General features: G+C 32.2%; 1 protein-coding gene across 24 annotated transcripts in view; it reads right to left on the bottom strand.

Moving 5' to 3' along the window:
* Positions 1-13,047, bottom strand: part of LOC106867422 (uncharacterized) — a 224,507-nt gene that overhangs the window by 48,790 nt on the left and 162,670 nt on the right. For 16 of the 24 annotated variants that reach the window (XM_014912293.3, XM_014912297.3, XM_014912299.3 and 13 more), the window contains 2 exons: positions 9,879-10,088; positions 7,197-7,316 (listed from right to left, as the gene is read on the bottom strand). In XM_014912293.3, coding sequence (XP_014767779.1) covers positions 7,197-7,316; positions 9,879-10,088 — 330 coding nt within the window. The remainder of the gene's footprint in view (positions 1-7,196; positions 7,317-9,878; positions 10,089-13,047) is intronic. The other 8 variants (XM_014912296.3, XM_089364219.1, XM_089364224.1 and 5 more) reach the window with 1 other exon arrangement.

Raw genomic sequence — 13,047 nt, 5'->3', positions numbered from 1 at the left:
ACAGGTGTAGGTGTGTGTGTATATATATATATATATATATATATATAGATAAATTATATGTATATACATATACATATATATATATATATATATATATAAACACACATATATATATATACACATATATATATATAAACACATATATATAAACATATATAGATAGATTATAAATATATATATATATATATATATATATATAGCAAGCAGCAAAACTAAATATATAACAGGTGAATATATATATTTATTAAGCAGCAAAATACCATATATGTTTCTAGTAAAATACATTAATAATTACTAGGCGGGTGATGGAAATAGATATTCAGAGTAAAGTTGACCATGGTGTAAGTGCTATTGCTACTGGAAAAAGCAGAATGGCAAGGATTACTAAAAATAAATGTGGGGGGGGGGGGAGAGGTGAAAGTTATTAGTACACACCTTAATCTGAAGATGATTAAATTAATGTTTAGTTGGAAAGAATGCTAAAGACAACTTTCAGTTACTTTCTGAGCAGTGTTAACGAACGATCCATTAATAATTCATTAACAAATAACAATTAAAATGTTGTTTCACAAATAATTTAGAACTCGGATCAATGCAGTTTCTAATTAGTTTTTTCAAATGTGAAAACCTACGTTACAGAGAAACGGGAAAAAATGAAGTCGCAACTATTTTTAGAAAGTAAGTAAACATCAAGAGAGAAGAAGAACAAAAAAAAAAAGAAAAAAGAAATAATGGAGTCCTAGCCATGTATGTGACTTGTGGTTAAAAAGTTTGCTTTCCAACCAAGAGGTTGCAGGTTCAGTTTCACTGCACAGAACCTAGAACGAATGCCTTCTACTATAACTCTGGACTGACCAAGACCTAGAAAGTGAACTTCATAGATAGACTGTCGTGCTTGTACACACACACACACACACAGAGTTACTAGGCAATCCCACTAATGTTGATGGTGGTACAAAAACAGTCCCCAGTACTCACTGTAAAATGGTTGGCATTAGGAAGTGCATCCAATCATAGAAACCATGCCAAAGCAGACACGGAGCACAACAGAGCTCTGTGGATCAGCAAATACTGTCAAACAGTCGATCCCATGCCAGCAGGGAAAACTGGTGTTAAATGATGGTGATGATGATGATGGTGATGATGATGATGATAATGATACTAATATATATATTTTAAAGAAGATTGTTGTGTGAAGCCAGAACAAAGTGAGAAGGTACAAAGTAAACGACATAGGGAAAAGAAAAGAAAAGAAAGTTGCAGACCTTTCCCAACCCCCAGTTCTTCCAAATGCCCTGAAGAAGTGGTCTTCACTCCAAAATATGAAAATACAAAGTAATACTGCAACATTGTTTACTTTTCTTTTCCTTTCAGAGTTTACTTTGTACCTTCTTGCATTGTTCCAGCGTTACACAACTACATTTTTTTAAGTTATACCTCACAATGCTTCACCTAATAAATATATATATATGCTTATGTGTGTATGAATGTGTGTATGTGTGTGTGTGTGTGTGTGTGTGTGTTTGTGTGTATTTGTTTGTTTACATTTGTGCTCTTAAAAAGTCGATACGAATGGCATTCTAATTTCTGTATGAGGTTGATCACTTCTAAGCTTAACCAACAAAGAGTAATACAATTCACAGAACCCACCCCCTACCTCTAAAAAAAGAACAGAGAAAGTGTAGGGTTGTGAAGACCCTTTACTCCTGTCTCACTGAGGACTATTCAGGCTCTCTAGTGTGGGTGTCATGTCAGATGACACACGAATAGCAATTCCAAATAAGAAATGGCTCTGACTGTGTCTGCCTGTCCAATCCATGACAGCATGGAAAGTGAACAGAAAGTCATAGGTAAATATGTACACATGCATTTGCAGTTCTTGAAAAAGCCATGAAGACTAAAGCACACACACACATTAATAATAACAGACATAAAGGCAGTGAGCTGGCAGAATAGTTAGCACGCCAGGCAAAATGCTTAGAAGCATTTAATTGATCTTCATGTTCTAAGTTCAAATTCTGCCGAGGTTGACTTCGCTTTTCATGTATTTTGAGGGTCAATAAAATAAGTACCAGTATTGGAATTGATGTAATCAACTTACTGCTTCTAAACTTGCTGGTCTTGTGCCAAAGTTTGAAATCAATAACGAGTGTGTGCAAGTATATATATATATATATATATATATATATATATATATAAATTAAAAGGGTAAAGATTTATCAATTTATTAATTTATTAATAAATCAACAATTAATAATTTTTAACGCGTCTATGATTAACTTTAAATGGTTAGTTTTCATTGTTTTTTCTTCTTGTTTTTGCTTTGTGAGTTACAAGTAATGCTATCTGTTGGAGTCTCAGCTTTTTTAGCTGCTATTTCTGAACTTCGGTATATGGCGAAGCAAATGCTTGCTGATCCCTTAATTATGTTTATAAATATATATATATTACAAAGACGAATTTATGGATTCCTATTTAAACCCATACATGCTTTCTCAAGCATTACAGCTTCCATGATATACTGCATTGTGTTCTTTTGTGAACCCATGACAAAAATCCTTAAATAGAATAAAGTGTAAACACTAGTACAGGTATGGTATATAATGTGAAGAAATGCATACATAGATAATGGCATTGGTATGCCTCATTACCGCGCGTGCACGCGCACACGCACACACACACACATACACACATACATACAAGTGTGTGTGTATAGACGCAGACATGACTGCGTGATTGAGAATTTCACTTTGCAGCCTAATGATTTTGGGGTTTGATCCCTCTGTGTGACATCTTTAGCAAGTGTTTTCTACTACAGACCTGGACTGACCAATGCTTACTGAGTGACACGGGTAGGCAGAAACTGCAAGATCGCCGTGTCCGTCTATACGCGCGCACGCGTCTGTTTGTATGTGCCATTACATAGACATCAATTAAAAAAAAAAAAGGCTATTTTATGACCTTTCTAACCCACCAAAACTCAGCAATTCGGAAAATAGAAATCGATAACATAAACACTAGATTTTAAAATAATTACTAGTGTTGATATGAACTAAAACCCTTAATAAGGGGGTGATTTAACATGGTCGCAATCCAATGAATGAACCAAGCAAAAATGTGTGTGTGTCACTTAAGTGCACTGTAGACTATACACATATTTATATACGAATGTATGTACACACACATTGCTCAATGCGCGCACACAATATACAACACGTGTATACATAGACGCACGCACACTCGTACGGTCGTCAAAAACCAGAAGCCCGTTTGCCAATGTTAGGCCAGAGAATTGATAGACTAAATTATTTCTTAGATGATCTTGAATAGCGACTAAGTAAAGAATAAGAATGTATGTGGGCTGTGTTTATTCGCAGACTTTCTGCAATCTTTAGATTATTGTGCACCAAATGATCTCTGTGATAAAACATCTAAAGTAGCAGGAAACACTACGATAATCAGTACAATTCGTTATTTTTGCAGTTTTTTCCCTTCTTTTATTGATTTTAAGAATTTGAAAGATTTGTCATATTTTATTCAATGCGTGACATTTCTAATCAAAATTAATTCATTAGAGAATTCTATCTTTAACTGAAAACAATAGCTAAGTACAATGTTGTTGTTTTTTTAACTTTTTTGTTGTTGTTCATTTCCTTTTCTTTTTCTCTATCTTTTTTTTTTTTCCAAATTTTATTTACGAACTTCCGAAAGAATGAAAACAGAATTTTTCACTTTTTGTCGCCAGCAAGTGGTAAGTGAGTAAGGGACGTAACTCTGGATTATCACTGTTAAAAGTGACGACGACCAACTAAATTGAAATGACTCGGAAAAAGTAAGATATGCTTGTCCGCATTAAATTTGCACCATGAAATGATTAGGCTATTTTGAAATTATATATATATATATATAACGATGTGAAGACAGTAAAATAATAATGCAATGTACATCTTATACCCCCTGTGCTTCAATTATTTAACTACCACCCCTCTCTCAACATATAAAAATGAATATTTAATCAACAGCATATCAAAATAGATATTTTTCTTGAAGCAAATAATTTATTACAGTATTTTGTAAATAAATTAAATAATGACTAAGCAACAGCTAACCTACATCATTCTATCTAGCTATCTGTCTAAAACTGATTCTCTTAAACAAATAAACCAAACACTAAATGTTGATAAATAAACCACAAAAGAAAGGAAAAAAAATCTTATTGCAAACGTAAATAACTGAATTTTGAAATAAAAACAAATCAAAAAGCAACACAAAAAGCACCATATCACCAAAATGAAAAATGGATGTTTCTAGATAAAATTTGTAAGAAATATTGAGTATATAAATCTTTCTCTATTTTCTCAATGTTCTAGTTTTCTAAAGCAGTTGTCAACAATTTCCTGTAGGCAGATACATATACCAGAGAAGCCAGCAAACAAACAAATAAAATACAAAAAAAATATAAAAAACAAAAAAAAACTGAATTTACACTGTAAATATTGAATCAAGATATTAACCTTACAAACTAATTCTTCAATTTTAATTTAAAATTTTATTTCTCTGAGCAATAAATTTAATAAAGTTTTAGGATCAATAATTTATCAATATGACTCACACCTCTTTCCTTTTTTCTTTTTACCATAATTAAGGATATATTCAAAGAAACTAAAGAGAACAGAGCAGCTATGAACAACAAAATAATGAATACAGACAAAAAGGAAAAAAAAAAGGGTGGGGAAGGCTTATGATATACATCATTTATGAAAACTAATGATTAACATGGCAATTTTTTAAAAAATTTTATATGAATCCTATTTTGACAAGTTATTTGTAATTTTCATTCACTTTCCATTTCCAATGAAATTCATTGGATTTTTTTCTAAGACAAAATAACACAGAGAAACATAAATGGAGAGAGCAAAAGAAAAGAAACATAAATAAGGACACCTCTGATTAAAAAGCAGAAAAATAAACAAACAACAACAAACACAAAAAAAAAACAACCTCCTAAAGTTTTTAAAAATTATTCTCTAAGTGACAGTGGAAACCAATAATTCAGTGTTCACAAATCAAACAAAAATTAAATTAATTTACAACAACTAGTGCCAATAGAAGAGGTGGGAACAGAAATAATAAATAAATGAAAAATAATAAATACACTGGAATTATAAAAACTATATATATATATATATATATATATATATATATACACACACACGCACGTATGAATGTATGTATGTATGTATTAAAAATGTTAAAAACAGAGTAAAAAGATGTTGAATATTTATAATATATATATATATTGCTGCTAGTAAAAATTATTTAATTTGAATAGAATAAAAATGAATTTTTCAGTTGAAGCATAAAGCAGACATATTAAGAATTAGAAATGAATTGAGTAGAATTGCTCTTGATATTAAACACGAGAAAATCTCTTGACAAGAAGTGGAGAGGAGGGGGTAGCGTTCTAAGTTTTGCTGAATTTACAGCCTTGTAATTTCTTCGCTAGTATAAAAGATAGCTAAATAAGGAGAATGACATGATCAATTTAGCTTTTCTCAACCATGTGATACAGGCATAAATGACAAAGATGTAGATATAGAGAAGAAGTATTAATGTGAACAACATGTGACAGTAATAAAATATAGAAGTTAATTCAAAAGAGTAAACTTTAGTAAATCCCTTATAAATAGAATTCAGTGTGGAGAATTGCTAGAAATATATGCTAAACTTAGTGAATAACCATCACTGCCATCACCATCGTGGACATTTGTTCGATGCATTAAAGATAGCTTTTCTTTAAATTTAGTTTTATAAAAAGATGTTTATCTAAGAAGATTATAATTTTCATTGTGCATCTACATGCATCAATGGCCTTGTAGATAAGAATTGTTATCATCCTTTGTTTAAAAATAAAACTTCCTAGTTTGAATTCAGTAAAATATTATGTACAGAACTAGGAATGAGACACCTGATAACAAATCCAGAGCCAGGCCATGCAAAACCTAGTGAAAATGTGATGTGAATATTGGATTCAAGTTTTGGCACAAGGCCAGCAATTTGGGGGGATGGACCAAGTTGATTGCATCAACTTCAGTACTCGACTGGTACTTATTTTATCATCCCCAAAAGGATGAAAGGCAAAGTCGGCCTCGGAATTTGAACTCAGAATGTGAAGATGGATGAAATACCACTAGGCATTTCATCCAGCAGGCAAACAATTCTGCCAGCTTACCACCTGATGTGATGTAAATATTGATTTCAAATTTTAGCAGAAGGCCAACAATTTGGGGGAAGAGAGCAAGTCGATAACTTTGACCCCAATGCACAACTGGTACTTATTTTATTGACCCTGAAAGGACGAAAGGCAAAGTTGACCTCAGAGGAATTTGAACTCAGAATGTAAAGACAGATAAAATGCCACTAAGTATTTTGTCTGGTGCAGTAATGATTCAGCCAGCTTGCTGCCTTTTGAAGTGAAGTAAATATTAAGAAAATATTTCATTTCTAGAGATGTGTTACAGAGACAGAAAAATTCTATTATTATTGAACAAATTCATCTTAGACATTTACACAAGTTTTCACATCAAACAGAAAACAATACCAGTATTATATATATATAGACAACATTTAATAGATGCAGACATTTCTGATTTGTTTTTAACACTATTTTCCATGTTTTTCTAAATGTCCTCATTGGATTGCCTAGGTTTATAAATTTTAAAATATGTGTAATTTGTTGAAGCAGATATTTACTGCAGAATTTTTTAACCAGCTGCACTGACTCTGCACAACCCCTGCTGGACGGTTTCAATCTTATTCACTTCACCATCTCTCTGCTTACCATAATTTTACGATTTCTAAACTCTTAAACTAAACTAGCGACCACTTGCTTTTCTCTATCTGAATTAACCCTGCTTTCATCTAACTAAAGGCCTCTGCCCTTCCACTCGCATAAGATCCTCATAATTAGGGAGGTAAATAATATCACTTAATCTTATCTAATTTTATTGGTTAAAAATATAGTTTTATCTGTTGACATTACTTTGCAGTTTAGTTTTAAATGTTCCAGTAATTAATGAGTTATTTCAATAATTTTTCCTATCAGTAGTATAATAGTTAAACAATTAGTATTATATGTAGTTTAGTTAGTACAGATTGAGATAAACATCTCAGGGCTTTGTAATGATGGTTCCTACCTCATGCAGTGACATTGGTTTATCATTTTTCCTTTTGGAGTCAAACCGTCCATAGATTGCAGCATACTTTCTTAATTCCTCCATTCTGTTTGGATCTTCAGGTGACATGGTCATTACCATCTGTAAGGAAAATCAACAAATCTTATCAGTGAAAACAATCTACAAAAAATGCACAGCTTAGCAAAACAACAAAAACTGACATACGTTCAGCAAGTATGGCTGCTACAATGGAATGAAAGATAGTAGTGCCAACAATAAGGCCAATTTTTGTAGTAGAGGAGAAAGTATCGTCAACAGACACAACCTAAGTATACTGTTATTACTTTCTCCATTGACTCAGAACATAAAAATTTTAAACACCCAAGTGGACTACACCCCACATCACTCTCTTCCCCCCCTCTCTCTCTCTGTCACAGTCAATACCAGTGCTAGTTTTAATTGTAAAAACTGAAAACGGTAGTCAGTCATTATATTGAAAATGGTGAAATCTTTGACATGATATAGTTTTCAAGAAAGGAAGCAATCTTAGACATGAATAGGGTTCAAGGAATATTTATTCCAACGAGATGTAAATGTAAAAATTTATATAAATCACCACTCACACACACATACTTTAAATTCAGGTTTTATCTATGAATCCCTACAAAATATCAACTTCCACTTCTCAAAAGATCATATTTATAAATCTTATACATTCTAAAAAAAAGGTTCACTGATTTAGAAAAATAAGTATTCGATGTCTACAGCAGACAAAATGTGTATACATTAAGGTATTTACATGATTATCTATATAGAGAAATTAAGTGGATATTATTAAAAATTATCATTATTATTTAGTTGTTATTTTTCATGTCTCATCATTTTCTCAATCCTACACAGCTGAACAGAACAGACAATTTGCTCTTGGTCACCCTTTATTTAATCATGCAGGGGTAAAAAATATAACTTAGCAGATTTATTCAAACCATATGAGCTTTGAGAGAGCCACAAGTTCAAGTAATTATAAAAAAAAAAAATCATCTTGTCGAAGTCAAGGTAATTGATAGTTTAAGTACACAGAGCTATGTACATTTCCAGAGAGTACCTAGACAAGCCTCTATTTCATCTTGGTTTATTCTAGGAAGGTAGTACTACAATATTGGTTTCCAATTTTGGTACAAGTTCAGGGGAGGGGTTAAGTAGATTACATCGGCCCCAATGCTCAGCTAATAATTATCAACTCTGAAAGGATGAAAGCCAGTCAACCTTGTGGAATTTGGTCTCAGAATGTAAAGATGGATGAAATGCCACTAAACATTTTGCCTGGCATGCTAATGATTCTGCAGTTCACTGCCTTAGGTAGTACTATAGTATTAAGGTATAGTTCTCATTAAATAATCCAAACTGAATTCTTCAGTTTAATCTTTTTATTAATATTCTTCAGGAGAAGATTTCCAATCAATGCTTTAATTTGACTGTAAGTAAAACGGGTGATTTCATTTACAATCACAGACCACTGTTCTAAAGATGGCTTCTGATTTCTCTGCTGTTATGAAGGTAACAAACAAATTTACTGCTGCTGGTAAGATGCCAACGACGTTAATGTACTTCTGGAATGTTTTCCAAAGAGGTCAACTGTCACTGAATATTGACAGTGAATTATATCACCTTGTGGTACCTACTTAAAAATATGAGCAGAATGCAGAATACAAGTCAGTTTGGCTAGTTATTATCTCGCCTCTAATTGTTTTCTCCATCTTTATAAGTCTCTAGTACAGAATACTATTGTCATATTTAGGTGGGTGCCTCAGCTGGCATTCTTTCTCTCCTTGACTGAGTTCAAAAGTGAGTTTCTAGCATTATTTATTTGGCAGTTAAACTTTAACTCTCTCTCATTGCCAAGACATTGCTTCTGCATTTCATTGTTTTTCCATCACTCTTTTATTGTGAACTTTTCTATGCTTGCAACGGTTTGGAAAAATTTGTCGAGCAAGATTTTCTTTGGCTGAACGCCCTTTCTATCACCAGTCTTTACCCGTTTCCAAGTAAGGTGACATTTTCCCATGACGAGACATGTTTTCATTGAAGAGCAGAAACAGACACTGCTTGCATTACAGTGACACTTGCTTACAACTACACAACTACCACTGGATGTCGAGGCAAGAAAACAGTAACACACACACACACACAAACAGTCTATAAAAGCTTCCATGGTTCTTTATCAGTTGAACTTCTTCTCTTGTGCATTCTCTTGTGGTTACTAATAGAGTAACCTGTCTCTCAGTTACCACTCATCCTTTCATTGTTGCTGTCCCCTCCAGTAAGAACCAGTAAAAAGTGTTTCCTCAAACATCTGTCCTATGTAAGTAACTCTCTTCTTTTTCCTTGCTCCCCATGTAAATATGATCTGAATTCTTTTCAAACTTGCATTGGTTTATGAGGCAGCTTCCCATTAGATATTTCTCCATGCCCTTTCTCAGCAGGAAACCTGTTTTATTTCTGGTTGCATGATACCCTACTAACTTATTCATTTTGCTTATCTCTTCCTTTGGAAAGTAAAATATATTTACCCAGGTAATTAACATAAAAAAAAAACAAAGAAGATTAGTAAAAGGGTAAACTAAAACAGTTCCTAACAGTGGCACTTTGAGAATAACAGAAATATATATAAAAAAAAGACAAAACGAAAAAAACAAAACAAACCTGAATTTCTCTGTTTATTTGTTTTTTTAAATTTAATTCTTTAGGTTCAAATCCGGGTGAATCTTTAGCAACTCTGGCAGCAGCTTCTGCAATAGCTATGATCTGACTTTCTACCAGCACTGGTGTGGGTAATGGGGAGGAAGAGGAATGTTGTTTCATATTAATGTCAACAGGCTGGAATGACATCATACAAGATGATTGGTCAGTGAACTGAAGGAGTAAAAAACAAACCAATTAAACAAGAGAAAGCAAAACAAAGAATTCAAACAACAAGTATATGTATGTATATATGTATATGTGTGTGTATATGTATGTATATGTGTGTGTGTATATATATATAAATATATATATATACATACATATATATATATATATATATATATATATATATATATATATATATACATATATTTCAGGTTTCTAGAATATTTCAAAGATCTAAATAAATTATAACATTTCAAAAATTAAATTCTGTACAGAAACAGAAAACTGACATATTCTAAAATCATAAAAAAATAAACAAACAAAACAACAAAAAAAGCAGTACAAAAACAATCTGATGTGTGGAATTATTATTTACTGCTTTTTGAAGAAGATACTGCTGTCGTATGCTGATTCTATATAAGGAATCTATTAAGTTTAAATGAAAACTGCTATGATGTAGAAGTATAAGTTTTAAAATTGAAGCAAAAGTTTTCTGATATGTTTGTGAATAAAAATATGAAGGAACTACAAAAATAATAATAATGATAATGATAATAATAATAATAATAATAATAATAATAATAATAAGAAGAAGAAGAAGAAGAAGAAGAACAACAATAATAATAATTATACAAGTGAAAATGATAGGAGAAAATAAATATATATGTCAGTATTTAATAAAGTAGATGTAACAAATTGAAGCTTACATTTATAATTATGAAGTATTTCACAACTTCAATCATGAAAAATAGTGAATAATCACCAAACAAGCTAAGATAAAGATATCGTATATTTGAGGAAAAAAACAAAAAAAGTAGGTAAATATAAATATAAAATAAAATGAAGCTGTCCACTTAGAAAGCTACATCTATCCTCTGATTTACATAGCCATTTACTAATGCAAAGAGGGAAGTCTATAGTTCACTTTTTATTTTGATGAAATCAAAATTCTGAGTTTGAAATAAAATATATTTCTTAATGATAATATATTGTGTGAGTGTGTCGTGTGTAGATGCATATAGAGATAAGTACATTCCCTTATAAATGAATCGATGTACATTTAAGAAATGTTTTCTGTTAATATCACTTGTGTGGCCGAATAACATGCATTGGTGGAATTGGAATAAAATGGAGTCACAATACCTTGCAGGTTTTAGTCTGATACGGTCAACTTTGCTTTTCAGCCTTCTAGGCTCAAAAGAATAAAGTACCAAACAAGTAAATCTTATTTTTATGTTAAAAAACAATAGTATTTTGTTAACGTGGTGAGCTGGGAGAATTGTTAGTACATCAGACAAAATGCTTAGAGGTATTTTGTCTGGCTTTACATTCAGAGTTCAAATTGTGGCAAGGCTGACTTTGCTTTTCATCATTCATGGGGTGGATAAAATAAGTACCACTGGGGTCAATGTAATCGACTTACTCTCCCCTGAAATTACTGGCCTTGTTCCAAAATTTGAAACCATTATTATTATTATTAATCCTTGTTTTTATATTCATACAAGGACACAAAGTTTAGGGTAGAGCAAAAGTGCTTACATAGGAAGACCTTGGTATGTTACTGGTGTTTCTTTTAGTAATTTCTGAAGGGTGAATGATCAAAGTTGGTTCCTCTGGAATTTGATTCAGACAGTAAAGAGAAAATACTAAATATTGTAGGGAACAAAGACCAGCATTTTAATGCTTTTGCTATACACCAGTACCCCTATTATTATTATTATTATTATTATTATTAATAATAATAATAATAATAATAATAATAATGATGATGATGATGATAATGATAATAATAATAATCCTTTCTACTATAGGCACAAAGCCTGAAGTTTTCAGGGAGGGGTTAGTCAATAACATTGACTCCACTGTTCAACTAGTACTTATTTTATCGACCCTGAAAGGATGAAAGGTGAAGTCGATCTCAACAGAATTTGAACTCAGGCCGCTAAGCATTTTGTCTGGCGTGTTAACAATTCTGCCAGCTTGAGGCACAAGGCCAGCATTGAGGGAAGGGGGTTAGTCAATTGAATTAATTCCAATATTTGAATCGTGCTTTATTTTATTAATCCACAAAAATGAAAAATCAAAGCTGACCTTGACAGAATTTAAAATCAGTATGGAATGAGCTATACACAGAAACTGGAAGACATACCATCCTATTCTTTAACAAATTTTGCCAATCCAGTAGATGATGATGATGGATGATTAATTTCTGGTTTTGGTACAAAACCAGCAATTTCATGAGATGGTTGGGCAAGTCAGTTATATCAACCTGAGTATGGAACTGGTACTTATTTTATTCAGCCCCAAAAGGATTAAAAACAAAGTCAACCTCAGCAGCATTTGAACTCAGAACATAAAAAGTGAGAAGAAATGTCCCCTAGCATTTTTTTTCAATGCACTAATGCTTCTGCCAGTTCATTGCCTTAATAATAATAATAATAATCCTTTCCACTATAGACACAAGGCCTGAACTTTGTTGGGGTGGATTGTTGATTAGATAAACCCAGTAACACAACTGGTATTTATTTTATTGACCTCAAAAGAATGAAATGCAAAGCTGACCTTGGTGGAATTTGAATTCAGAACATAGCGATGGACAAAATACCACTAAGCATTTCATTCAGCGTGCTAACGATTCTGCCAGCATAATAATAATAATAATAATAATAATAATAATAATAATGGTTTCAAATTTTGCGACAAGGGCAGCAATTAATAACAGGATGGGTTACTCAACCTGAAGAAAATTCTAACTGGGCCCCACCTGCAAGGTCATGTGCTGTTTATCTTGATATGAGATCACCATGTTGCGCACATATGGTTGTGATGCATGTGCCTGGTGTACCCTCATCAAACGGGTAGTCATGATGGATATACTGGGCTTCATATATTTTACCCCAGTGTCACTTTGATGGCATGCACTGCCCTCTCACTCAATAATAATAATAATAATAATCCTTTCTAT

This window comes from Octopus bimaculoides, chromosome 16, assembly GCF_046866305.1.
Source record: "Octopus bimaculoides isolate indiv1 chromosome 16, ASM4686630v1, whole genome shotgun sequence".
Taxonomy (NCBI): domain Eukaryota; kingdom Metazoa; phylum Mollusca; class Cephalopoda; order Octopoda; family Octopodidae; genus Octopus; species Octopus bimaculoides.
Note: the sequence above shows the minus strand (reverse complement) of the source record. Positions and strands in the feature narration are given on the sequence as shown.